This window comes from Rhipicephalus microplus, chromosome 3, assembly GCF_043290135.1.
Source record: "Rhipicephalus microplus isolate Deutch F79 chromosome 3, USDA_Rmic, whole genome shotgun sequence".
Lineage (NCBI taxonomy): Eukaryota > Metazoa > Arthropoda > Arachnida > Ixodida > Ixodidae > Rhipicephalus > Rhipicephalus microplus.
This window is the reverse complement of record NC_134702.1, coordinates 9,064,545-9,092,308: the sequence shown is the minus strand read 5'-3', so window position 1 is coordinate 9,092,308 and position 27,764 is coordinate 9,064,545. Positions and strand designations below refer to the sequence as shown.

The following is a 27,764-nucleotide window of genomic DNA, read 5'->3' as shown; positions in this document are numbered from 1 at the left end:
GTTGCAGGGTTAGTGGGGGTCCAGTCATTGGGGTCTGCTGTGCTGAAGGAGCGACGACGGGGCGTCGGACTGCATCAGCATAAGTAAAATGTCGTCGCACACCATTATAGCCGGATGAAGAGAGAGCCTGGCGGACCTCATCCCAGAACTCTTCAGCGACAAAAGACAATGCCGGCGTCGGTTCAGTTGCTGGAATTAAACCAAGCTGCCGAAGCTCCTCCCTCAAAATCTCCCGGATGACTTCCCGGAGAGGCCTGTCGTTGTCGCAGAGGCTCGCCGCAGTCGTAACAGGGCTACTCGCTCGAACGTTGACCGGGTTCTGCTGGCGGTACCGTTGCTGTAGGGCCCGTTCAATAGCTGTGGCTTCTTTCGTGAACTCAGCTACTGTTGATGACGGATTTCTCACAAGCCCAGCAAACAGTTGCTCCATCACGCCTCGCATTAGATACCGCAGCTTCCTGTCTTCCAGCATCTCGGGATCCGCCCTGCCGAAAAGACGGGTCATGTCCTCGGCGAACATAGCGACGCTCTCGTTTGGTTTTTGAATTCGAGCTTCCAAGAGACGTTGCGCATTCTCCTTTCTGTCAAGACTACTAAAGGTGTCAATCAGCTGGTTGCGGAAGTCATCCCACGTAGCCATGCTTCTTTCCCTGTTGATGTACCACGTCTGGGCGTTGTCTTTCAGGTAGAAGTACACATTCGCGAGCTTGTCTTCTGGGGTGGCCCACTGGTTGTACTTCGCGCAGCGTTCGAACTGGTCCAGCCAGTCTTGTGCATCTTCATAGGTCTCACCATGAAAGCAGTCAGGAATCATGGGATTCTGAAGTGTCATGTGCAATGTCGCTGCAGTGGCCATGGTGGTTGAAGGAGGCAAGCGATGGCTGGCCGTTTCTTGAAAGGGATTGAGTTCGGGAGCTAGGCCTCGCAGACGGCGGCTGGAACGGTGGACTGGTGTGTCGACGGGTGGTAGTGATTCCGGGCTTGAATGTCGGGTCCGCGAAGGGGTGCCAAGCATGAAGACGTACCCAGCACCTCCACCAGTGTGACGACGCGAGATTGACGAGCACACAAAGCGCCTCAAACAAATACGATTTATCGATCACAGGAAACAGACTGCAACGACTTCTTCGTCTTTTGTCCTGGGCCAAAGACACTCGCGCTGCTTCGTTGTCCTCACCACTGGCACATACGCGCGTCAGTATCAGTGATACGTCAATGTCTTTCTCGCAGGCAGAGAGCAAGTTCTTAGATCACGCGTTGTGATTATAGGGTGGCATGCGCTCGATGTGTGCCTATAGCTTGCTGCGCATGTCTGTGCCCTCTAAATTCAGATGCAGGATATCGAATAAACAGTCGAAAGTTCACGCTCATCTTGACCCTTTCCCTTGTTACTTCGCGCTGAAGGGCCATATTCTTGGGGCTCATACCTGAGCTTGAAATGACTAGTCCAGTAAAAGAGTATACACATATATTTCATTTCTTTCTACGATCCCGGCAGCGGCGATCGCATTTCGATGGAGTCGAAAGGGTAGTGGCCCGTGCATGATGCGCAATGTCAGTGTACTTCAAAGAACACCAGATGGTCAAAATGTCCGAGGCCCCCCACTTCGGCATCTCTCATAATCATCTCGTGGCTTTGGGACGTGAAAGCCCAAATATTGTTACATTTCTTCCTATGATAACTTTTGTTGGCACCAAACGACCGGTAGCGTCGTCGCCGTCATGTCGTCGCTTGCGTTCGGTGTCTCGGGCGCGTTATTTCTCGTTGCTCTCAGCGTCCCTCCTCGTAAACCTGTTGACCCTCGGGCGTACCAAAGTGCTTACACGCGCGTTACCAAATGCACTGGGCAGTTGCGCCGATTGTAACATGTTTTCAAGTTATCAGGGGAGGGTTTTCTTGCGAGTGCGAATCAACTCCATTTTCTTCAACGCTCGCCATCGTTTTGCCCTGTCGTGATATCAGCTACGGAAGTGATAGCCGCCATTGTGGCTTGACGCCCAGACTTCGATTTTTTTTTCGCTAAAGATTAATAAATGTCAAAAAGTTCTTTTAACTGAAGCTTTGAGGCATTCAAATAATGCGTTTTTTTTTTCGCGCATTGTTGACATTTAAAACAGCATGCATGGTTATTTGCGGGAAAACCCACATGAACAGTTTTTCTAGACTACATATTCTGATGCTTTTAATATGCATTGTATGATTGTTGTTTAATTCGATAACTTATGTACACGCTCCTGATATGTGTCGCCAACCAAAGGCAAGAGAATGAGCGGCGAAGCGCTGCAACTGTCATTGTGTCTGACGGCCATAATGTCAGCGTCTTATCAACACAAACGCTACACAAATGCTGGCAGCACAAACGCTGCAAACGCGTTTCAAACGCACTGCATTGGAGTGGTGGCAAGTCACGTTCAAGACAAGGAGGTGGGGGCGAGAATAAGCGCGAGCACCCGCAGCTGTTGCCGACAGCTGCCGACGCCGAAGAGTGACATGGTGGGGGCTCCAGTTGCTAGGGATACGCGCGCCCGCAGCTGTTGCTATGGGAGAGGGCGGTGGACGGATCCCGGCAGACGCCTGACATAGCCCGACAAAGAATCGCATTTGCAATCAAAAAGTGTGGACTTTGGTTGAGTAAATACTCAACACTGCTTCCATAATATTAGAAGCTAGAAGAAAACAAAGACCAGACAGATCACATTTCAGAAATAACTGTTTATGATTTCGTGTATTAGGTAAGCAAGACAGACAAAAAGTATGTTGACATCACCAGCTGTCCACACCTTCACGTTTTCTCTCAACAAAAAAAACAGCCAACCAATCCCCTTATCCCAAACAGATTCAAATGTTCTGCTGTAACTGTCCTCAAATGAAGAAATTGAACCAATACCTACAGTTTACAGTTAATTTTGCCTATCCAACTAAGCCGTCAATGAGTGGATATTGAGGAAACGGAGAATGGTGGCAGTGAAAATAATCAGACAATATTCAATCTATATGAAAAAAGAACTATGACAAAGCCCCTTCACCACTGCATTGACCTAAAATAACAGACAACCAAGCAAAGTGAAATATGCTGCAATGATTCAGAAAGTAGATTTCACACAAAGCAATGTTGAAGTCTGCAAGATAGAAGAAACATTCCACCAAACATGCATGCTCAGCTGCTTCAATTCTCTGATATGCGCTTTGAATAAATTTCTATAAGGAATTTAGACTGTCTCGTAATATCCAAACAGAGCCATCAGGCAACAAAATGTTTCAAAAGCTAGAAGCATTGCCCTGGTTTATCTACTTTGTATCATTATATATAAACACAACTTGCCTCAATAAAAGTTGATTTGTGCATCCTAAAATAAGGAGTCATTTCATAAGCTAATTGATAACATCATCAGTCATGATTAAATGGGCAATAAGCACTTCCGCAGTATCCCTTCATGCCTTAGTATTTCTAATTCCTAAATACACAACAATGTTGAATTATTCAGTGCGTAACTTTATAGACACATTACTTGAAGGGAACTGTTCTGGGTAGGTTTGCTTGATAACATTTAACAGTCAATATAACTAAATGTACAAGTAAAGAAGCGGGACGCCAATATTGCCATGCAGTGACTGGAATTGCATGTTGTGCATTCTGTTCTCGGCCATTAAAAATAATTAAGTGTTCGGATATTGTACTTGTTTATAGAGAACCTTATAAGCTGTGCTGTTCTGGACTGGTTTGTACAGCACACTAAAACAAAGTTCAGTTTAATAATCTTGAGAGTAACCTAATCATGATAATATTCAGAAAATCATCCAACTTTTTTATGTCATCACAGTGTGGTAAAATACATTGCATTACTTTACACTGCCTTCGTATGAAGTTATTTAGAATTACAGGCCTTTAAAATCTGCCTGGCTAAAGTTGATTGCTCAAAAGACAAGAGTTGTACAATCTGCCAGTGATTCAAAGCGATTAATTAGTGGTGTAGTGACTGAAATTTTCCTCTCACCTTTAGTAGCCAGTCTATTCTTAAATTCAACAAATGAAAAATGTAGCCCATAATATGATTTGAATAGAAACAAATACATTTGTGGCCACAATGCTTGAAGCATTTGAATCATGCTAAGCAAATCGGAGGGACCCTTTTAAAACGTCCAAAATTTGGTCTTTATGTTATTTAAAAATTTTGTTTTAGTGACTTGATCAACCCAACCAATATGCAAGCAACAACAATAATGCTCATTTTCTCTTTATTGCCTAAAAAGCTCCCGAAGGCATATTTCCATAAACATACAATATGCTTACTGTAATAAAATTTGAAATAAAAGTGTGGGAGTTGATTTCATTATGTTTTCTGTGGAATTAGCATCTTAAAGAGGCCCTGCAAAACTTTGAGAGCATGGTCAGAAAACGCTTCCGGTGGGTAGTCAAGGCTCCTGATAACATGGAAGCCAAATATTACAGCACAGCATGTGGCCTGAAATTTACAATAAATTGTCAGTCAGCTAAAAATCACCTTCTCTTCCCTTAAGAAATGATGCCATATGCTAAAAAACTATAGCTTCATAGGCTCTCTTATCATGCCACTGGCCAATTTGAGCATGGCACATCGGGAGTTACCGAGGCTGCCACAGAATGCCACGATGCGTCCTTGCATTCACGTGCGACCGATCGCACTGAAAAGCCACGTGTCTGAAGAAAAAATATAAAAAGTGTTCAACGTCACGAGGAGCACGTGATGTACAGTGATGTTCCATACTACGCTGAAAAATTCCCATTCAGAGACATGAAAATTCTCTATTTTTGGATTTTTTCCCTGCAAACGTTGATGAAATTCCCAGCATATTTCCCTGGACAACAGTACTAATTTCCACCTTTATCTATGCACCCACATACTATAATTACACATATCTGACGTATAAGTACTGGCGACTTTTGGAATCATAGCTAGCCCCTCCACTGCGACACAACAAAAGAATCGCAATTTATATACTGTTAGTAGACTGCCCAATGTGGGATTCAAGACTAACACCAAGGGTGAGCTAGAAATCTCTCCCCGAATCTCAAGGGCTATGCTTGCGTGGTGCATGTGTCAGAGCCGATTACAGCAGATGAGGGCACACACTGACCGCTGATTAGCAGTCGTCATAGGAGAATTTACCCATTCCTGAAATTCCCTGGAATATCACAAAAATCACCTTTTTCCCTTCGGCTTAAAACGACAGGTGAAAATTCCCCGAAAAAGGAAAAATTCTCAGCACGGAACATCACTGGTGACGTACCTTCTTCACTTGTGCCACCACTGCCTGTCTAGCTTCTAGCACTTTCGTTTGTACAAGAGAAGAAAGAAAGCAATTTCAGCGTGTGACAAATCATTGTAACTCCACTTGTACTGGACGGATAGCTAAAAAGTTTTGTGGTGGTCAGTTTGTGAGGCAATAAGCTCCTTTATTGAATCTATTCCACGGCTACTTGAAGAAGTGTTGCAGGGCACCTTTAACACTGGAACATACGTGTTTGAATTTAAGAAGCAGATAACAGATAGGCGTATAATTAATAAAATACATTAAAGCTGTGAAGTGAAACATGACAAGCCAAGTTCTCATCCCACTCTCATGATTTCGCACTCTTCAATCATAGCAGCGTCAAAATCTACACAAAATGCAAACCCTGATTGATCATGTTAGCATAAAAGAGTGATGCTCCTAAGCGTGTATTTATAGAAAGCAAACAACTAATCAATTTAACGAAAATCATGTGAACTAGAAAGGAATGATATAGTAGTGGAGAGGCAACATAAACAGCAACATGTTTCAAAAGAATGTGAAGCCTAAAAAGCTGCAGCAAGAAAAGCAAAATGTACAGCTACACAAACATAGGCTTACGGACATAGCTGGCAAGTGTGACAATAATTTCAAAAATAAAGTGCCAGGATGCGCAATCAGGCAAGCAGATTTATTTGTTGATGATAGAATCAGCTGTGTAAACACTGGGGGGGGGGGGGGGGCATAGAAGAAGCATGGTGCACTTTGAGCTACATCAGAAAATGGAACGCACTGGAGAAATTCACCAGTCTGACAGCAACACCCAGGCAGCATGGCACAGTGTTTGCAGTCTATTTGGTTGCATCGTGGCAGAGAGAGAGATTTTTGATTTTATCTGTACTTCAACACAAACAAAACAAACTTAAGTCTTTGTGTTAAGGTATTATAGGTGATTAGCACTAACCCAATGCTTCCACGTGGTAAAACAAAAGCCTTATTATGATAAAACCACAATAAGATGTGTATTAAAATTGCACTCAATACAGGAACATATTAAAGCATGACATAAAGAGACGAAATTATTCCCAAACATGCATTTTGGATATCCAGCTTTCGACAGTCAGCAAAACAACGAGAAAAATGCAAATATAAAGAGCATGATATGCATTCATACACTTGTGCACCGTCGAAGTTTACACTACACGACAGCACGATTTAACCCCCATTGAGCCATCAGTTTCAGCTTACTACATGCATATACAGCATTCTTGAAATTCAACACGAATGTACCATGTGTTAGAGAGGGCAACAACATTCATACCATTCCATGTAAATTAAGAGCTGCTCACAAGTTAGTGGTATATAACATTAGTATAATGCTTTACACAGTTTGCCAGAGGACAAACTTCTTTAAAATCACTGCACATCATGCAAGAAATTGGCCAAATCATAAGTTGCTGGCTTATTGATCATGGTATGAGCTGCTGGCTATTTTTTGCAGGGTTATTATTTAACTATTTATATGTATTTGTGGTAACCAGCTGGTCCAAGAACTCAATACAGCGAAAGATGACAGTACGCTGTCAACTTCAAGGATGATTACAATAAACAAAAATCCTCTCAACAATGCTCGGTAAAAAACTTAAAAATATGAGCAAAGTTAAAGTTCAATATAGAAATGGCTTACCCAGCAGTAATTCATACCTAACTACCCTCCTCTGGTAAGCAGCGAAACTGCATTTCAGTAGCATTCAAATGCCACCAACTCAGAAAAGTAGACTGAACACCAAAAGTTTCTATGAGAAAGTATGTTTGCTCCCAAAGCCAAATTTTTGGCACTATGTTAACACAACAACTTTTCATTTTATCACATGGTCGTCTCATAACATCTGAAGACAACTATGTCGACACTTCAAACAGGGTTCGTACAGGTTTCCAAAGTGAAAATTCAAGCATATTCAAGGACTTTCCTGGACCTGTTGCTAGTTTTTTAAGGACTGAAGGCGGCATGCTAAATTGAAATTTTTCACTTCAAAATTTTAAAAAATGACCAATTTTAGCACTCACAATAAATATATGGATATCACAACTATAAAAAAAAAACACCATAGTCTTAATAACTTCTCGCACCCTCTCCCAGACTCCCCATAGGCAGAGGGCACGACGCCATGTCGGAAAGCTGGGCGGTGATGGGCTTCAACGCACACGTGTAGTCAGGCCTTAAAGAGGTCGTGCCACAATATTTGTGGCTTGCGCGCTCTTTGCTGCAAGCTTTAATTATAGCTCCAACAAGCATGATACATGCACCAAGATTCTCGCTACTTAATTTGTCTCCTTTTTTTATATGGACAATTTTGAGTTCCTATTTGTGGGGACCGAGTTGGGCACGTAGCAGTGTAGCTGACTTAGTCACGTGATCACAAATGTAACTTGATAAGACAGGTGCTTGGGCTAGTTGGTGATTGGGAATATACATATTTGCACAGCGCAAGAGAATGAGTAGTTATGACGTAACTACAGAAGAAGACATAAGGACAGAAAGAGCGCCGACTTCAACTGAAATTTTATTTGCGATAACACTGGAAATATATACTCGTGGCAGAACATCACCACGCAATCGCGCAACCTAGTGCATATAACACCACACCTCAGCACAAATTCACAATCTATTGTGTCAAAGCCAGAAACTCGATTTCTTTTTTAGTCAGAGCAAGCGAAGGCATGCTGATGCATCGATCACCCATAATTTGCATTTGATTGGCCTCAATAATCTCTCACGTTTGCTGCTGACGGTGTTTGGCTACAACAGTGCACTTTTCGAACTCTGGTCTGCAACCACAATCTTTACAATGGATACCAAAATGGCCTTGCACAGCCGAGTATACATGGTAATGATGCTCCTTTAAATGCTCATTCAGGCACTGGCCCGTTTGCCGAAGATACATTTCGCCGCATGACAACGGGAGCAAATAAATGATGGCTATCACACCTGCTACGAATAGCCTTCTATGTTTGATTGTGCAGCAACTCCTTTGTGCGGACTGCGCATTCACCCGTGTGCAGAGCGCTTGTGTCTTCGTTTGTAGTTACGTCGTAACTACTCGTCTTGCACTGTGCAAATACATGATCACAAAGCTTTGCACGCGTCATGCTGAGTATGGTCAGCTCTCGCACACATGTGGCACACAAGCACCTGAAAAACAAACTCGTCGCTATTCGAAGCAGCCGCGATGCTTTGCCGTTATGTACTGTGCGGAAGTCCGGAGGTCACTCACCTGACTACAGATCTGGTGTGACGTCACAGAACTTTCGTTGCCCTTCCTATAGAGCTACGTCAGTGTTGGACGCGCTCGCGATGGGCCTTGATTAGGAGAATGAGCATTTAGGTACACTTGGGAAGTGAGTTAAAATATATTCTTAAACCCACACGGTGCTGGCTATAGCCTTGAAATTCGATGGCACCACCCCATCAAGAGTGTCAGCTTGTGCGCAGTTGACACTCACAGCACCCTGCTCAACAACCAAGAAGTAAGAACTGAGACAGTGGTTAATTTACACTCATCCTATGGATCCATGTGTGTTCTTTTCAGCACCCTTCTTGGTTTGTTTAAACAGCACGCTTCCAGTGTCGAGCTGTGACAGTTGTTCACCAGCATTCGTCCTGTGCGTTTTTTTTTTTTTTTCGTGTGTCCTTCATGATTGAGCAGCGCGTTGCATATATAGAGTTGCATGCCCTTCTTCCTGTGAAATTCCAATTCCTTGCTATTACACTCACTGCTTCACCCTCGCCACAAACTAACTTTTTTTTCACAAGCACTTTTGCGAAATGAGATCATGTGCACCCATGCTGATTACTGCTTCAGAAATGGGGAGTTTGACAGGTTGACACACCGATGTACCACATTTAAGAGGTCGCGATGTTGATGTGAGAGTGTACTGCTCAGGGAATTCAAGGATGTTCAAGGATGCCAAGGAATTCCAGGACTTTCAAGGGCCTTGAATATGCATTTTTTCAAATTCAAGGGTTTTCAAAGATTTCAAGGACCTGTACGAACCCTGTTCAAACTGCATACTAGAAACGATGAAGCCACACTTTAGCTTTCACCATCTGTGAAACACAGTGGGACATCAGTGGCTGTTAAATGAAACAGCATCCTAGCCGATTCAAATACAACAAAAGGGAAACCAACAACTCTGAATATGAAATTCCCAGAAAGGGGTCCTTGACAATTTCAACCTTGGCTGTGCCAGCTCTAACCGTTTTTCGGGACTGGATGTAGCAGTTGCAGATAACCTCTGCACAGACACACACACACACACACACACACACACATACGCACGTAAAGAATAAACTTTACAGAAGTGGAAAGTGTTGTATTTGCATGAAAGTGATGCGGCTATTTTGTATCTAATTTAATGCAAATCAATACTCTAGTATTTAAAGGCTGCAATGCACTAAATTTGAAACAACAGACACTTTTACATAGCTTTTTTTTCTGTCTGATGTAAGAGAATGTATTGTTATACATGAGAGCATTGGAAGAAAGGGAGATATTTAAATCTTGCAATATTTGCTATGCAGACATCCCCGAATGTCCAGAATACAATGTGATGCAATATCGACACGCAATGCAGCAGTCAGAGCAAGGCTCTAACTTGTGTGTTAGGTCACGTGGCTCACCTGAAGCAAAAGGCATTGAGAAAGTTAACCCAACTGATGGTAATTACAAAGTGCTAAAAGGCAGCCACTGCACTCATCTTCCTTGCCCATAGACATGGTCGCGGTTGCCTTATGTTAAAGCAGATCATGTCAATGCGTTGACATCTTATAGTAATCTGCTTTCTATTACTCGGGCTTCAGAAGTTGTATCTTCCGATACATCAGAGGTCAGTGATCGCGGCACACTCATCCAAATACAGCACCTTCAGCAATGATGTGGAAGCATGGAAGCATAGCATGTGGTACAGCCTTTTATACGCAACAACATTGCAAATTGCAAAACTAAACAAGCACAAAAGTATTAGGGTACACTGAAATTAACCAGGGAAGAAGAAAAAAAACTGGGTGTTGCACGAGGCTTAAATTGAAATGTGCTGCAGACTCCCGTTATTGAACACAGGCCGTCTGGACACCAATATAGTACACGTCTCCCATGGATAGTAGGAGATCACATTTGACCAAGTCATGAAGGCCATTTGAAGCGGCCAGCAGTTGCTGCACTCAGCGTAAATCATTTAGAGACACGGACTTCTATCTTGTCTGCCGCTGCGACTTGTGCCCACAGGTAGGGGAGGAGGGCAACATCTTGGCGGCTCTCACCTTTGAAGTCCTGCAGTGGTGGATGGAAAGGGGAGCACACATGAGACAGGAGTCTTCCTTATAGCCCTGAACTTACATTGCGTTTGAAGCTCAGATTCTAATCGACTTAACTCGATAATAATAGTGATGTGGGATTATCGGTACGTGATGGTCACTTTGTAATGACACTGCAGAGAACAAGGACACACAGGATGATGACATGCAGTGCTAACTTTCACAAAAAAGTTTATTTTAACTTGCCAGCAGCATTTATAGCACCCTGTAGCAAAAATAGAGCTTCTCTTGTCAGAAAAAGACAGTCATTATCACTGTATCAGATGAAAATTTTTCCCAGTAAAATAGTTTGCAGCACAAAGTGCTCACTTTGTGGTTTTTTTTTTTCTTCTTCTATGAAATGTTTACATGTCATTCGATGTCAAAGGCTATAAATACTGCTGGAAAACATAAACCTTTTGCTGAAGGTTGGTGCTGTGTGCCTCCTTTCGTGTGCGTCTTTGTTTTTTCGCAACGGTATTACCAGTGAAAACAACTCCCGTAATTTCACATGGCTTGCTATGTTTCCAATACATATCAAAGTCGTGAATTCTAGAGAGTTGATTACAGTAGAATGCCTCTCCAACAAAATTTCCCATCTTATGAAAGATTCTTTACATCTTGGCTATACTATACTATGAGATTTTTGGTGTGTGGGCTTCAAAGTGCACGGAGGCGATGAATCCTGGAGCTGCAGAGTATTTTGTTACAAAGAAATTTGACTGCATTAATATTTTAGACCTCGCAATGCTGAGAAGGATAACAACAAACGCACGATTTAAAAGCATCCATACAATACAAATACAGTCGAACCCCTTTATAAGGGACACTGATATAAGAGACAAATGGGTATAAGAGACACCAGTATGCCTGCAGTAAAATAAGGGGGATAGGAAAATTCATACGAGGTCCCCTGCTTACATCTCATATAATAGAGAAGAATTGCTGCTCGGAGCATGCCTCTCATCATCATCATCATCATCCTGACTACGCCCACTGCAGGACAAAGGCCTCTCCCATGTTCCGCCAGTCAACTCAGTCCTGTGCTTGCTACTGCCAATTTATACCCACAAACTTCTTAATCTCATCTGCCCACCCAAACTTCTGTCTCCGCTTAAGCCGCTTGCCTTCTTTAGGAATCCAGATAGTTACCCTAATGACCAGCGGTTATCCTGTCTACGCGCTACATGCCCGGCCCATGGCCATTTCCTCTTCTTAATTTCGACTATGATATCCTTAATCCCGGTTAGTTCCCTAATACACTCTGCTCTCTTCTTGTCTCTTAAGGTTACACCTACCATTTTCCTTTCCATTGCTCGCTGCATCGTCCTCAATTTAAGCCGAACCCTCTTTGTAAGTCTCCAAGTTTCTGCTCCGTACCCAAGTACCGGCAAGATGCCTCGAGTCTCCAGGTTTCTGCTCTGTACCTAAGTACCGGCAAGATGCCTCAAGTCTCCAGGTTTCTGCTCCGTAGCTAAGTACCGGCAAGATTCTTCTTTAAAGGGGTTTAACTGAATCATGACGACAAGTGAAAATATCAAATTTTTGAGGCTGCCGTGCATACTAGTAGGTAACACTCGACAAGTCAACATAAGCATGACAAATATAGCAAAACCTGGCCCTCTAGCTTCGACAAGCCTTGAAACAAAGGTAGCCTCTCAAAATTAACTTGCATATGAGTGATAGCTCAATAATAACACATTTGCAAGTATTAGTACAGTCAGTATTTGCATAAAATATACCTCCATTATTACACAAAGCATCGCTCCCACATAAGCAATGTGGCGACTGGGATTAATAAATAGAAAGTACTACTCTATATATACATACATATATTCACACACATGTTCTGTGTATCTCTGTTTATGCACAGACATGTCTGTGAATGTACAAGTAATTAAATTGTAATCTTGTTTTGGACCACATATTGTACAACTTGAGTTGAACTTTTCCAATCATATGTAACAACTGAAAGTATAAATCAACTAACCCAAGTTTATCTACATAAGAATCAGTACACTACAGGGCATATGCAGCAATTTTTTTCGGTGAAGGGGGGGAGGGGGGGGCACAGGTTTGGTGTGCCAATCCCTGCCTACACCACTAGTACATCAGACTAAAGCAGTGGTTCTCAGCCATGGATGTGTTGGGGACCCTGGAGGGGAGGGAGAAGGTGGGGGGTACGTAGGTAAATTAACACAACTGGAGCGTCAAACAGGCACCTTTGATTGCTACCAAAAACATCAAACAAGCATGCCACATAACTTCATTTTGGACAGTTCATCAATACGTGGCACAGTCTCACTTAAAAAAATATGTGGGTGAGGGTTTCGCGGATCATATAAATGGCTTCGCAGACCCTAGGGGGTCCACGGATTGAGAACCATTGGACTAAGGAATTTACTTTAGTAAACGCACAAATGTGTTTGTCACTTGCAATCAGGCCTGTAGACAGAAATTTTTTTGAGGAGGGGGGGGGGGGGCAACTTGTTGAATGCCTTAAAAAACACTTATTCTCATGTTGGTCCTCGATAAACCAAAACCATTAGGATGAAACATTTAATTAATGGCTATGTTCTCAGACAAAGCTTGCTAGAACACAGTCTTCTTAAAAATTTTGGAGCCCCATAAGCTTTAAATACAAGGCGTACACAAATAGAAGCATTTGCCGCTGTCTCAGTCTCACTGCATAATGACGAACAGTGTCTGCTCACCATGCCTCAGGAGTGTGCCAGGTGGCTGGCCTGCAACACGGCCAATGAGGAGGGCGGTGGCTGCATGACTGCAGCCAATGCCGCTGCCTGCGGCTGTGGCTGGATAGCAGACAACATGTCATGGGGGGGACCCGCCGAGGGCCCACCATGCTTCTCTCTGCGCTCGGCGGCAGCGCGGCTCAGCAAGTACTGGGCCGCAAACTGGTGCTTTGGGTCCATGCGCATGTGCTCCATGTGGTGTAGCAATCCTACATAAAAATTGTGAGATTGCGGGCTTTTTTAGCTAAGCGAGACACTAGGATCACAGTAAGGTGGTCAATTGTGATAGTTAAGCAAGCAGTGCCAGCAAGGCCAAAATTTCAACTAGGAGACTTGCCTCCAAAACACGTTTCGAGCATACTGTCATGAGAGGAAACAACAAACGGTCAACTAGGAGAGAATCGCAGTTTACTTTCGGCCACAGCAGCCATGACATTCTTGCCAATAGAGCGTGGAATAACATTCTCCCCATAAAACATAATGAGACATCCTCTCAATACCGCACTCGAAAGAAGAATGAATGCTAAGCCACAAATGTTGGTGATGGATTAAACAAGAAAATAAAAGAAACGACAATAACAAAAGACAGTGGGCCTGATGGATGGCTCCACACCACAAAGTTTGTAACTTGTGGTCAGCATTGGTAGTCTGGCTTCATCATCGTGACATGAACCACGTCAGATGAATGTGGTCTACGAGATTGGTGTGATGTCTTTGCTCCGACTCTGTAGTTGACTTCGCAAAGGCAACGCAGAACACAGTAGGGGCCATATTAATGACACAGCAGCATTTTAGAACAGCAGTAGTATGCATTAGTATTTTTTAGGTATTTTACAGAAGAATTTTTTTGAGTGGCTTCGTTATGATATAGGACCCAAACCAAGACTAGGTCACCTGGCTTATATGTTAAAGGTTACTGACGGATGTTGCATCAGCGAGATCCCGACTTTGTCTAGAAAAAAATGTATGGCCACACAAGCTTCTCCACTTCCTTCGCACACTGAAAAACAACATCTGTGCCTCGAGTGGTCGTTTCAAACAGAGGTAGTAGAAGCATTATGCCTGGCATCTTAATTGAGCCACCATAGGATTGTGAGAGACACCGTAGTAGAAGGCTCCAGAAATTTTGACGACCACCTAGTGTTCTTCAACGTGCAACTAAACCTAAGCACATGGGCCTCAAGCAATTTTGCCCCATCAAAAATGTAGCCATTGTGGCCAGGATTCTATTCAGCCACCTGCGGTACAGCAGCCAAGTGCCTTAGCCACTAGACAACGGTGGAAAGCCTGGCATCTTGGTGACATCAAACTCGTAAACCAGGCTATGGCAACCCAACGGTTTTCTGTAGATTGTTGTTATAGGAAAATATGACATATGGGTGGATTCAGTCCCAACTTTTGGGCTCGGTGACAACATGCATCAAAAGAATATTTGCAGTTGTTTTGTTAAGGCATTAAATTGGTTAACCCAATGGTCTGCAGGTAGCACGCAGCTGCAATGCTGTGTGTGGTATCATTCAGTCGAGGATATCTTGGAGCAATTGTGCTGTGAATGCTGTATCATGATCTTCAATGACAACCAAGGAGAAAAATGATGTTTTTGACGAAGACTGTGTATCCTGCCCCATCAGAAGCGGTAGCTCACTGAACAGCTTGGGTTCTGCAGTAACTAGATGAGCGGCCAGTGGCAACAACAATCTGACGGTTATCAGGTGAAGACTAGGAAAAACAGCCGAGTATGTTCATCCTGACCTGTTTAAAAGGTGTGTGAGGGCGTCTAACAGGGTGAAGCAGATCGGCTGATTTCATGCATGGATTCAGCAGCGTTGGCAGTCGGTGCAAGTTTTGACACACTACTACCTCACAGCTTTTGTAAGTTTCCGCCAGTAGTATTTCTGTTTGACGCTCGCCAAAGTACATGTGAAACCGAAATGCCCTGACGGTGGTTCGTGGTGGCATGCGCATAAATTGTTGTCATGAAGAGAAGAAGGAACTAAGAGGTAAACAGCTTCCATGCGATGAGTTGCACTTGTAGAAGATGTTGTAGTTTAGATTGAAAAATCACAAATTATGTGCAAATTGTCAGGGGATTGCAGGCGATGTGTTTCAATGTATTCAATTGGTAGATGCAGGTGTGAGTCTTCGCTCTGCTGTTGAGCTACATTTAAAAAGCTTGAATAGACTACTGCAGTCTTTGTCGCTGTCTTTTAGAATGGTGTCACTGGGGCGAAAGAACGACAATAGGCATCTGAGTGTTTCTAGCCAGACTAACATACTACAGCTGCATTGAATTCCTGCAAATGAAGGCTCCATCTTGCAAGACCACTTGAAGGATCCTTGAAATATGCCAGCCAGCAAACAGTGGTCGTCACTCATAATTCAAATGGGGTGTCCGTAGAAGTATGGCCAGAACGTCGTAATACCAGACATTCTTTTTCAGTTGTTGAGCAGTTTTTCTCAGCAAACAACAATGCGTGACTAGTAAAGGCATTAATGCACTCAACACTAGCTTGAAATTGTATGAGAATGACTTAAATCAATGTTGCTAGCATCAATACCCACTTTACTGTCTGCTGCTCTGTCAACACGACCAAGGATAGGTGGCTCTTGTTGGCATAGTTGACGCTAATGGAAAGTATCTGATTGAGCAGAACCCCAAACAAAGATGACATTGTCCTTGATGAGTTTTTGCAAAGGTTCGTTGCGTACATTTTTAAGTTCCACTTAAAATTTCGTGCCATAATGATGATGTTTGTTCACTAGGAGGGGCTGCCACCTCCTCGAACTTGCAAAAAATTAAGGGACCCTAAAGCTTCGCCTTTAGGAGTTGAACGCAATAGCGACATCCTGTTTATAGTGCACATTTCAAACACTCAGTGCAAGAAACCTTTTCGAATTTGCTATGCACTATACAAGAATACACACAACAACATCCGCGCTTCTTGTAGTGGGGTACCGGCTTTCAACCGCGGAACCATTATGATATTCGTATATTCTCACGGCCATTGGCAATGGAAGCTTGCACCATGCATTAGAGAGTTTTAGTACTGCGGAAAGGTGCTACGTATGCATGACGCAAGCGCCTTGCGTTACGTGGCGTCGTTTGCCACTGATCGGCTTTTAGTACGCCGTAGTACCCACGTACGTAACGAGCGTGAAGCGTGTTGCGTCATCTGGTAGATCAAAATAGAAGCACATGTTGTTGACAGCCAATGTGAGCCAATCCAAGTGTTATAGCCAGATTATGGCCATATTTTAAGCCACAGAGCCGGTCGGTGCTTGCCTTCGATGCCACCATTTTGAAAAACGAAGTCTCGCGCTGTCGCGAACTTGTTCGAGAGCGGCGCGATCACCTCATACGTACGCACGCACGCATCTCATGCGTGCGTACGTAGCGGCTGCGTACGTAACGCGATACGTGCGCGTTGCGGTCTGCGCATGCGCACTACGCAGAACGTGGCGTCCTTACGTACGCAACGCCGCCACGTACGCAGCGTACGCAGTACTAAAACTCTCTATTATTACTGCCATATGTAGAATGTTGATATTGCAAATAGTTTTGCATTTCGTTTCAGTCAGTTTTTACTAGACGCCGATGTGACACTGAAACAGAGGATGTTATATGCCACTTATCTGAGCCGATGGGTGATATTACTATCAGTCGATAAGGAGTATTGAAGAGTCTATTGTCCCTTGATACTAAAAAATCATGCGGGCCGGATGAAATACCCACTCTTTTTTTTGCAGAGTTATGCGGAGTGGATATCTTACTACTTGGAAATTATTTTTCAAAAGTCTATTTGTACTAGTTCAGTGCCATCTGAGTGGCGCACAGCTGTAGTTGCCCTTTGTTTAAGGGTGGTGATCAATTGTCCCCATATAGTTACTTTCACATGTCGCTCACATCTATCTGCTGCAAAATATTAGAACATATCATTGTCAAGCATGTTGTCACATTCCTGGAATATAAAAATTACTTTTATCCTTATCATCATGGCTTTAGGAGTGAAGTTTCGACTACAACCCAGCTTATTGAAACTATCCATGACTTTACGACAGCTTTAGATATGAATGAACAAATTGACGTCTTTTGCATTTCACTAGGGCCTTCGATAAGGTACCTCACGACAGATTACTGTATAAGCTTCGCTGTGCTGGACTCAGTCAACTTCTACTTGATCGGATTAAAGCCTAAATGACAGGAAGCAATTCGTGAAAATTGAAAACTCCATATCTAGCTCTATGGAAATGTTTTCTGGAGTTCCACAAGGCTCGGTTCTTGGGACATTATTGTTTCTGATATATGTCAACGATATTGCAGATATAGCAAAACCTCATGTAAAACTTAAACTGTTTGCTGATGATTGTTTAATTTACACGCGAGTGACTGATAGGAAGGACCAGTTGAGTATTGCCGAATGTCTGAAGGAATTACACTCATGGTGTGAAGCTTCGGGAATGGAAATCAATTATTTGAAATCTACTGTTACCCACAATTTTAGGGAAAAAAAACTATAATTCCATTTGAATACTGTATCAGGAATCAGACCTTGTTGACAGTTAATGCATTTAAGTACCTAGGTCTCACAATAATGTATAACCTGAAGTGGCACACACATATTGATAATGTTTACCCTAGGTCTTCACAGAAGTTGTACTTGATAAGAAAAAACTGCAGGGTGCAAGTATGAACGTAAAACTTTTTGCTTTTAAAACTTTTATATGGCCGATGCTGGAATATGCTAGTATTGTCTGGAGTCCCTACAAAAAGTGCTGGCAAATAAACTTGAACGCATACAACGGCTTGCCGCTCGCTTTATATGCTCGAGATATAAGCAGCAGGACTCAGTCACAGAAACGCTACGACTCTGTGATCTGGAGACACTACACAAGCGCAGACGTAAAAATGGATTAAGGTATCTCTTTCAATTATTAGAAGGCGAGTTCAAAATTAACAGAAATGAATACGTACAACAACCTGGGAAACGAACCGAGAGGGCAAACCCCACACAAGTACTGCAACCTTATTTTGCACAAACGAAGGCATACCGTTTTACTTTCTTCCCTGATGTCATCGAAGATTGGAATGGGTTACCGAGTAACATAGCCAATGCGGGTGATGTTAATGAATTAGTGCACTTACTTGATTTATAGTTATATGATTTATTGTAAAGATTGTTGCAATTGTTATTTGTTGCATTCTGAATTAGGATGTGTGTGTTTCATTTTTCGTCTGGAATGCAGAGCTTTCATGAATTTGTATATATGTACACCTGAGCCATTGTGAAAATGTATCGTTATGTGCCTACTTCTGTTGTACAGCGTGTGTGTGTCGTACCTTTTCTGTAATGACCCACCATAGAGGGTTGACAATATCTCTAAATAAATAAATAAGTAAATAAATAAATAAATAAATAAGTAAGTAACACAACTCGTCAATGCAGGAGAAGAACAGACATGTGTTATGGGTGTAGACTGCGATAAGGCACTGTGTGCAGACCCTCGTGTTTCAAGCAATACGATGCTCAGAAATACTGTTGAATATTACTATGTAATTCCCAAAGATAGTGACACTAAATCATTGTGCCTGCATTTTTTTTTAATTTGTCCTGACGTTGAACATTTCGTGCAATAAAAAACCACAATAAAGTAACTTGACCATCTGTGAAAGTTTTCTGGGAGAAATTCGACACTCACAGGATTAAAAACAGCTTTTTTCACAAGATTACTGCTGACTGGAACTCTGTACCACAAGTGTATTTTTCAGTCTGAGGATATTGAAAAACAATGTGAACATTTTTTTGTTTAGTTTAGTTTTGTATGATGTAAATATCTATCATATTAAAAAACAATGTGAACATTTCTTTGTTTAGTTTAGTTTTGTATAATGTACATATCTATATGGCGTAAGTTGGCAGTGCCTAAGTGAATTATTTGTAGATTTCTGCTGCATACTAGCATCTAATTCACTGATTATGAGCCATAACACTGTTGTTCAAGTGCTCTTACCAACAATACCAACAAATTGGTATTGTTTGTTGCCCATCCTGCTTGGGTATGCAGAAGTTGTAAATAAATAAGACTTTCGTTGGTACCTGTCTCATGGGTGAAGACACTATGGCAGACAGTGCAGGGCCACATTCGCAGCGGGGAACCCAGGGAGGCTGCCTCTGGGTGGGTGCTCACATGCTTGCGCAGTGAGCCTTCATTCACGTAAGCCTTGCCACACACAGGGCATGAGTGGGTTTGCTGTGGCTGGCCTACACGCCGCTGCTGCTGCTGTTGCTGCTGCTGTTGTTGTTGTTGCTGTTGCTGCTGCTGTTGTTGCGGTTGCTGCTGCTTGCCTATAGCCACAAAGAGAAAAAACATAGTCGATATTGAGGCTCTTGTGACCATAGTTGCCATGATTGCCTCCTAATGTGCAAGCAACTCCGTTTTCACATTTTTATTTCCCAATGAATTACATTCAACAACATACCATCTCGTCAACAACTTCATGCGACGCACAAGATGTAATCGTTGCTCCCAAGGGAATTGCTTGTTCTGCGATGGTATAATGTAAAACTGTTTTGTTATTTCCTTAATTCTGGTTTGTCGTTTGCCCCTGTAATTGGCTGAAATATTTCAGATTATGCCCACTATGCTCGTCTACTACTAAAGCTACTACTAAACTACTACTAAACTACTAAAACAACATACAGTGCAAAACGGGTGCCTTTTATTTGTTCCTGGCAAAGAATGGTTACAAAGGAGGCATGTCAATTCCATCTCAACAACTTCTCAATACCGTATTCACTCGAATGTAACGCGAGTTTTTTTCAAAATCTCTCTGAAGTGATTTGGGGGTCCGCATTATAACCGAAGCACCTCAAATCGTGCCTTGGCGGTGCCGCCCCACTGGTTCCTTAAAATGGCTACGACAAACCTAGCGATCTTTCAACCTTGTGCTGGCGACATATGCACGCTGGCAACATCGAATCCAATCCAATCCTATTGTTCGCGACGTGTTTTGCGGGTGGTTCATTTCCTTTGTGCTTCCGCGATTTCGGCTCGAGCAAATGGCAGCACGACGAGTTCAGTACGATGCCCGCTTTAAGAGAAGTGCAATACTGATGGCTGAGGAAATCGGGAACTCAGCCGCGGCTCGACGGCTAGATGTGGCGGAATCTACTATTCGTGGATGGAGGCTCCAGCGTGAAGCGCTCTTCAAGAGTGAGCCCGGCCGAAAAGGCTTCCGTGGACCTCGTTGTGGCCGTCACACAGAACTCGAAAAAAAAGTGGTGGAGTTTGTGATTGAGCAGCGAAATCGCCTATTGGGGGTCAACGTTGAGCTGATTCAGTGGAAAGCCCGAGACGTAGCTCGAGAGATGGGAATCCCGCGGGAGAACTTTAAGGCTTCACATGGATGGGCACAAAAGTTCATGCAAAAAAATGGATTTTCCCTCCGGCGAACAACGTCGATAAGGCAGAAGCTACCAGCAGATTGCGAAGCGAAGCTAGTGGAGTTTCAGCGCTATGTGCTCGACCTGCGCCGCTAGTCGCAAATGCCGTTGGGGCATATTGGCAACGCGAACCAGACTCCCGTTTTCTTGGACATGCCTATGTCAAGGACTGTCAGCGAAACAGGTGCCCCCCAAGTTCGCATAAGGACAACAGGCAACGAGAAGACGCGGCTAACCGTGATGCTAGCCTGCTTGGCGGATGGGCGCAAGTTGCCGCCACACAATATTTTCAGGCGCAAAACCATCCCGAAGGAGCTGCTCCCCAGGGATGTGATTGTTCGCTGCCAAGAAAAAGGTTGGATGGACACTCCACTTATGCTTGACTGGGTCAAGACTGTGTGGTGCCTACGGCCAGGTGCACTCCTCCACCCCGCCTCCATCCTAGTTCTCGACTCATTTCGCGGTCACCTGACGCCCGAAGTGAAGAAGCTGATGCGGGAAACTCAGACGCAGCTCGCTGTTATTCCCGGAGGTATGACGTCCGTGCTGCGGCCATTAGACGTCTGCCTGAACAAACCATTTAAGGATAGAATGCGGCAGCTGTACGGAGAATGGATGCGAGAAGATCGGGCAACGTGCCTTAGAAAATCTCATGAAGGAGAAACATAAGTCACCTCCACTGCGATGCAAACGAGTTATCTGCTAAAGCATAACAAAACAGAAAGATCGCTGTTTCTAGTGTTGCACTGTGCAAATATGTTGATTATCAATCACAAACTAGCCCAAGCATCTGTCTTATCAAAACAGAAGCCGTCACTGTCTCGCAACGTAGTGTGCCACATATGCACTTTGCGTACCCACAAAGAACGACCTCACAGACCCCCACTTGAGAACCAGAGTACAGTCTACTCTCGTCACAACGGACCATGATAATCCGGCAAAATAAGTTCGTTCTATCCTAAGTTCGTTATATCCATACCTTGTGGCATGGTTAAACAAGACTTCAATTACTAGCAGCAGCTATTAAAATTGCAGCGCAGTGCCGTTACAGTATATGCAGGGGCACCATGCGTCTCCTGCACAGCAGCAAAGCTTAGTCCGCAAATAAAACGCTTTTTCATCAGTTCCTGTTGATCGGCTTCGAAATAATTCTCTTTTGTGCAGACGCGAAGACATATCTGCTGAAGTAGGGCCGCTGATTGCGATTTGGCAGCGGTACTCACCTGCTCGGAGCGCTGAAATATTTTGCTTTCAAGCCATGGTAGCGATGCCTAACAACGTTACTGCAATGAGCGACGAACACCTAATGCAAAACACAAACAAAAACTTTATATTTACAACTAGTTTGAAAAAAAGTTAGTGACCAACGATTGACGAGCACTCTTGAGCGATGATGTTATCACTTTGCGCTGCATTTCACTCAGCTGCAACCTAGCAACACCGCGGTCGTCTTGCTGCAGCTAGAAGCATGCCTTCCATTCATCAATGCGGTCAATCACCTGCTGTAAGGTCAGCTTTACTGCAGGGAACTCGTCTTCTTGCTCGCTGTCGTATGATGACAGCTCACAACGGGATTCGATCGTTGCTCTCACCTCCTCGTTAGTCAGCTCCTCATCGTCGACGACGCCGTTGTCATATGTGACGAAGTCAGAGAAGCTGTCTGCCCAGAATGCCTCCCTGACTTGAGGCCACACCAATGGGCATGATGTTTCATCTGCGACAGACGACTCTTCATCTGCACTGTTGTGGGCGCTGCCATCATGTTGTAGAAAACCAGCCTTCTTGAAGCAATCTTTAATTACAGTAGCGCTGAATTGCTGCCAAACACACGCCAACACTTCCACAGAAAATCCGACGTCTATATTCGATGCTCTATTACTCTGCATGTCAAAGAACAGGCGTTCTAACAAGGCGAGTACGGTAGGCAGTTTTTACGGAATGCATGACTCCTTGGTCAATCGGCTGCACTACCGAGGTCGCATTTGGTGGAAAGTAAGCCAGCTCAATTGCTTCCATCCGGGTGGCTTCATGTGGATGAAGCAGTTGTGTAGAAAGAGTAGCCCCTTCTTCTTCTGCTTTATCATCTCCTGGTCGAACTGCAATAGCCAGGTATTGAAGATGTCATTCGTCATCCATGCCTTTGTATTATCACTCCACTCAACTGGCATGTTCTTTACGTGCCACAAGGCGCGAGGCTGCTTGTCTTTCCTAATCACCAACAGTTTTCTCGATGCCGGTCATGTTACAACAAAATAACACAGACAAACGCTCCTTGGAGCGCTTACCACCGTGAAAGTGACTGCTGGAGACCGTGTAGGTCCTATTCGGCTTGGCCTTATAAAATAAATCACTTTCATCTGCATTGACTACGTCCTTCTCACTGTATCTGGCAAGAAGCGCTGGTAGCTCGTTGGTTTGCCATTCGGTGACGGCATCGACCCTCATGCTGTTGCGTTCACCGCAAACTTGCATGAATGTGACGCCACGCCTTGTCTTGAAGCACTCCAGCCATCCGTTGTTGAAAGTGACGCTGTCGTGTCCAAAGACCACAGCTAGCTGTCCAGCTCGCTTCCTCAGTAAGAATTCGTTCACACTGGAATGTTGCGAGATCGGGCATCACGCAACCACACGAGCAGTGCGGACTCAACGTCCGGCTACGTCGCCTAGCGGAGCCTGAAGCGCTTGGGACTAACTTCCCCCGCACTTGCCAGCAATACTCTTAATATTTACAATTGAACTCACGGTCTGCTTGGACAGTCTCATTGTTTTTGCAATGTCCGCCTGTTTCTCACTGCGCGCAACTGCGTTCGCTATCTTGAGCTTGTCATTCAGCAAAATTTGCTTCCGCTTTCTGGAGGCCATCACCTTGAAATGTGTGAATAGACAGAACAGTCAAGCACAGGAACACAACGACAAAATGGCTCAACTAGCTGCGTCCATGCATAACGTCGCCAATGTGTTCTCAGACTGACTTGGCCGAAAGCCACCAATGTTGCCAGCTGCAATTTAAAATTACTGTGGTTTTAGCTCGCAGAAAGCAGCGTGGTAAAATTTGTTATCAGTTCGTGTCAATGCGGCAAAAGTCCGCTATATGCGTGCGATTTCGAAAAAAAAAAAATGCTGATAATTTCGTCCACTGTAGCTATTAGTCCGTTGTATCGCAGTCCGTAAAAAATGAACTTTGCTTCATTAATTTAATACACAGACCGTACATAGGCTGAATATTGGTCTGTTGTATCCGAAAGTCCGTTGTACCCGGGTCCGTTATAACGGGCGTAGACTGTATTACCCTAACAAGTTTACTTGCAGAGCTATCAAGATGTGTGTAACAGTCTTTCCTGTAGCCAATGCATTTTGAACAAACAAATATGCTTACCTTGGTCTTCTGAAGACTGAGTGCCGCCTGAAGTGTCTCCACTGGTCCACGTTGTGCCTGGAGAAAGAATGCCAGAATACATAAATAGCCCATTTCTGGTTAAGAATAAAGCACAGTGGCCATACAGGGGGCAAGGTCAGAGAGTTGGGGAGTGGGAGACTTAAACCACGCAATCATATTTTTTCAATTTTGCATGAGCATATATACATGCACGTATACGAACACATACCAACAACCATAATAGGTTGGCCGACCCCCGCCTATTACAGGTTGGTTGGCATGCATAAAATTTCTGGCTATGCTCCTGACTGTGACACAAACTTAAAATATGCTCACAAGTGACTGGTTTTCTTTATTTGCAGGTCAAGAAACACATCAGAGTGGTTCAGTGTACTTGCCAGTTCCTCTAAATTATGCAAATATGAAGAAAAGTTTGCTGAAGAAGCAGCTGTTCTATATTCGACACATGCACATGCACGCTTCTTAGCAGACATGTGGAAAAAAATTGTGAAGTTTCAAGGACTCCGATGTTCAGCAATGGCAATATTACTTATGTTTACACAATAGTACTACTATGTGAAATATCAAGAACATGCAATGAATGGCAAAGTGTACATCAATGTTCTTGGGTTAAATTATTGGCTTCAGGAGGATTGTTATGCAGAGCAACCATGTCTCCTGTTTGGATTCACGTAGTATTGTTCCAGATGTATTGCTCCCTTTTCCCAATACAATAGTATGTTCACCTATTTCAGGGAAGTTCCAGAATTTCAAAAGTAATGTTCACTTGATATTGAGGTATTAACACTGCATAACACATGGGTCGGTTGCAATGTTTTGGCAGTAATGCAATGATCTTTCTCACCCTAATGTGGGCACAGTGAACACAGTTAAAATGTGAAAATACAGAGGGAACATAGAGCTAGTACAATGTTAGAGATACTAAAGTGAAGAAATATTTTATTTGAATCAGTTGATTACCCTTTCACAATACAAAAACACCACTCTTGCCACAGTAGGACTATTTATTATACTTTAATTGAAAAGTAAACAAGTTATGACATGATGTTCCCACAACTGCTCGCTATGATGTCTCTGACTGGGCCAGTGTCTGCCAGGGCCTATATCAATTTTTTTTTATCAGTGAAACATAGTATTACATTGCACTCTCAGGGACCCAAAATTGAACATGCAGGCGTTGGGAACTTCGACCGTACCAGCATGGCTATAATATGAAAACATGCTGTCAAATACCTGAGCTCACAATGGTGTACTGCCACTGAACTTCTACAGTGATTCTTTGCAGCTGAACTGCAAAAAAAGGTACACAACGGATAGAGAGAACAACGAGAACAAGCGCTAACTTCCAACTTAAAAATTTATTGCAAAGCATCAAGAATATATACCTGTCACATGAGAACACAATCACATCAATCAATCCAGCAAGGTGAAGACAAAATAAAACTAAGCAGCAGGGAGTTTTATGTAGAAAAACCACGTGCCAGTGAATTGAAGTAATCTAGTTCTTTTTTTATTAGTGCGATCAGCGGCTTGCTGACGCAGCTTCGATTTTCTATCGTCACTTCCTCAAAAATGAGCCTAGTACTGTCATTAGGGTGAACAGCCCCAGCACAGTTGTTTTATTAAATACCGGCAGGCAATTGAATTCTGTGCAATGAGCTGCCAGGGAACCACCAGAGCCCTTTTTTACTTTTTGGTTATGTTCAAGTAAAAAAAGATTAGATTACTTGAATTCACTGGCACGTGGTTTTTCAACGTAAAACTCTTTGCTGTTATGTTTTATTTTGTCTTTAACTAGGTGCACTGATTGATGTGATTGTGACATCATGTGACAGGTATATATTCTTGGTGCTTTGCAATAATAGTTTTAGTTGAAAGTTAGCGCTTGTCCTCATTGTCCCCTTCGTGCATTGTCTACCTTTTTTGTGCTTCAGCTGTAAAGAAAATGAAATACTAGCTAGCCCACTCCCACACTTTGCTTCTGCAGTTAAATGTTCAAGATTAAACTTTGATTTTATTTTCCTTGCAGTAATGAATGTGCAATGATGACACTAATGGCAATAGAGTTCTCAAAGAATAACTTATAACACTGGACTGATTTATTATCATAATACTGTTGCACATTCAGAATATAGTCTGGTGTCAAGTGAAAATTGAGCAAGAGAGTGAAAGCGAAAATATAGTAACGCACCTCTAAAATATTAGACTGAGGACATACTTATGAGTGCAGTAATTTTTAGCTAATCATACCGGGTGCTGTGGCTGGTGGATCCTTGTGTGAGATACGCATGTGCTCCATTAGGGCTTCAGCGTTGACGCAGATCTTGTGGCAGATCGGGCAAGACTGCGACGCTGCTCCTCCAATCAGCGCTGCGTGTTGCTGCGCCCAAGAAACACATAGTGCATAAATACCTGCTCTATGATCAGCAAAAGGTCTACAAGAGATTACAGCAGACAGGACTACAATCTCCAACCTTTTTCTTTTCTTTGATGCCAGATTTCCGGGCTGGAATGATTAATAAAACTTCTGTGTACCCCACCTCTGCAGTGCCATTTATAAAGCAGGCAAATGAAAGCGCTTAAGAATACTGCAGTCCGGGCGAGATTGTAAAATTGCATTCTTGGAAAGGTCTCACAAAAAAAACAAGCAAGAAACAGTGACACAAGACGAGTCTTGTGTCTTTGTTTTGCACGCTACTTCCTGAAAGGAATCGCGACACGAAATTCGGAAACTCAAGATGCCGGTGTTTTTTAATAGTCTTGCATGCGGTGACACTTCTGACTAATTATTATTGGCGAGCATAGCCTGTAAGATATTTTATTTTGGTTTTAAAGTAGGGGTGCGTGCTCATCCGTGTATTCAGGTCCAATCGACATTTTCTGTGGTTTGAGGTTGACAGGGGCCCCCTCGTCATACTGCAGAGGTCAAGTAGGTATTGTCGGCATCAGAGAACATTTGTGGGCTGCGCACAATGCCCCAACTGACACTCGGCAAGGACTAATGTTTGTCACCTCACTCACTGAATTGTCGGGATGCTCTCAAGGTGGTTTTGGCTGCTTACGCCAGAAATGCTTTTCTTTTTTCTGACAGGGACACACTCAAAGCACCCACATCGTTTTCATTCTTCACTACCCGTGGGTCCCACAATTTGAAAATGGTGATTTCAACGTCACTGAGTGCACATAGTCTCAGGCACTGCCCCGCTGAAGAGCGCTAGTTTCTGATGGTATAGGTAAGCGTTTCAGACTAACGCAAAATCATTCTGAATTAATGATGCTAGCATTAATCGTATGATGCATAGCATTTACAATTCAGTTTGAGCATTACCGACACAAAGCTAGCAATTGCTGCAAAAAAATCGCTAACAAAACTTTTGCTATCAGGGGTCCATCAGATCGTCGCTGTCACTCACAATGCGTTCACAGCCTTCTACGTCCACTGAAAAATCCTCGTCGTCAAGATGGTTTCGTTCAACATCAATACTGAAAACAATCTGAGAAATTCCCTCCACCGAACGACTTCAACACCGACACCGTGTCACCACGTTTATCTGGGCGCGGAGAGCAT

General features: G+C 43.4%; 1 protein-coding gene across 2 annotated transcripts in view; it reads right to left on the bottom strand.

Annotated features, from left to right (window-relative positions):
• Positions 1 to 10,200: 10,200 nt before the first annotated feature.
• The window catches only part of LOC119163969 (uncharacterized), a 76,535-nt gene continuing 58,971 nt past the window's right edge, over positions 10,201 to 27,764 (bottom strand). For both annotated transcript variants that reach the window (XM_075888837.1, XM_075888838.1), the window contains 5 exons: positions 26,447 to 26,576; positions 24,176 to 24,232; positions 19,453 to 19,701; positions 13,319 to 13,566; positions 10,201 to 10,581 (listed from right to left, as the gene is read on the bottom strand). In XM_075888837.1, coding sequence (XP_075744952.1) covers positions 13,325 to 13,566; positions 19,453 to 19,701; positions 24,176 to 24,232; positions 26,447 to 26,576 — 678 coding nt within the window. In that variant the 3' untranslated portion in view covers positions 10,201 to 10,581; positions 13,319 to 13,324. The remainder of the gene's footprint in view (positions 10,582 to 13,318; positions 13,567 to 19,452; positions 19,702 to 24,175; positions 24,233 to 26,446; positions 26,577 to 27,764) is intronic.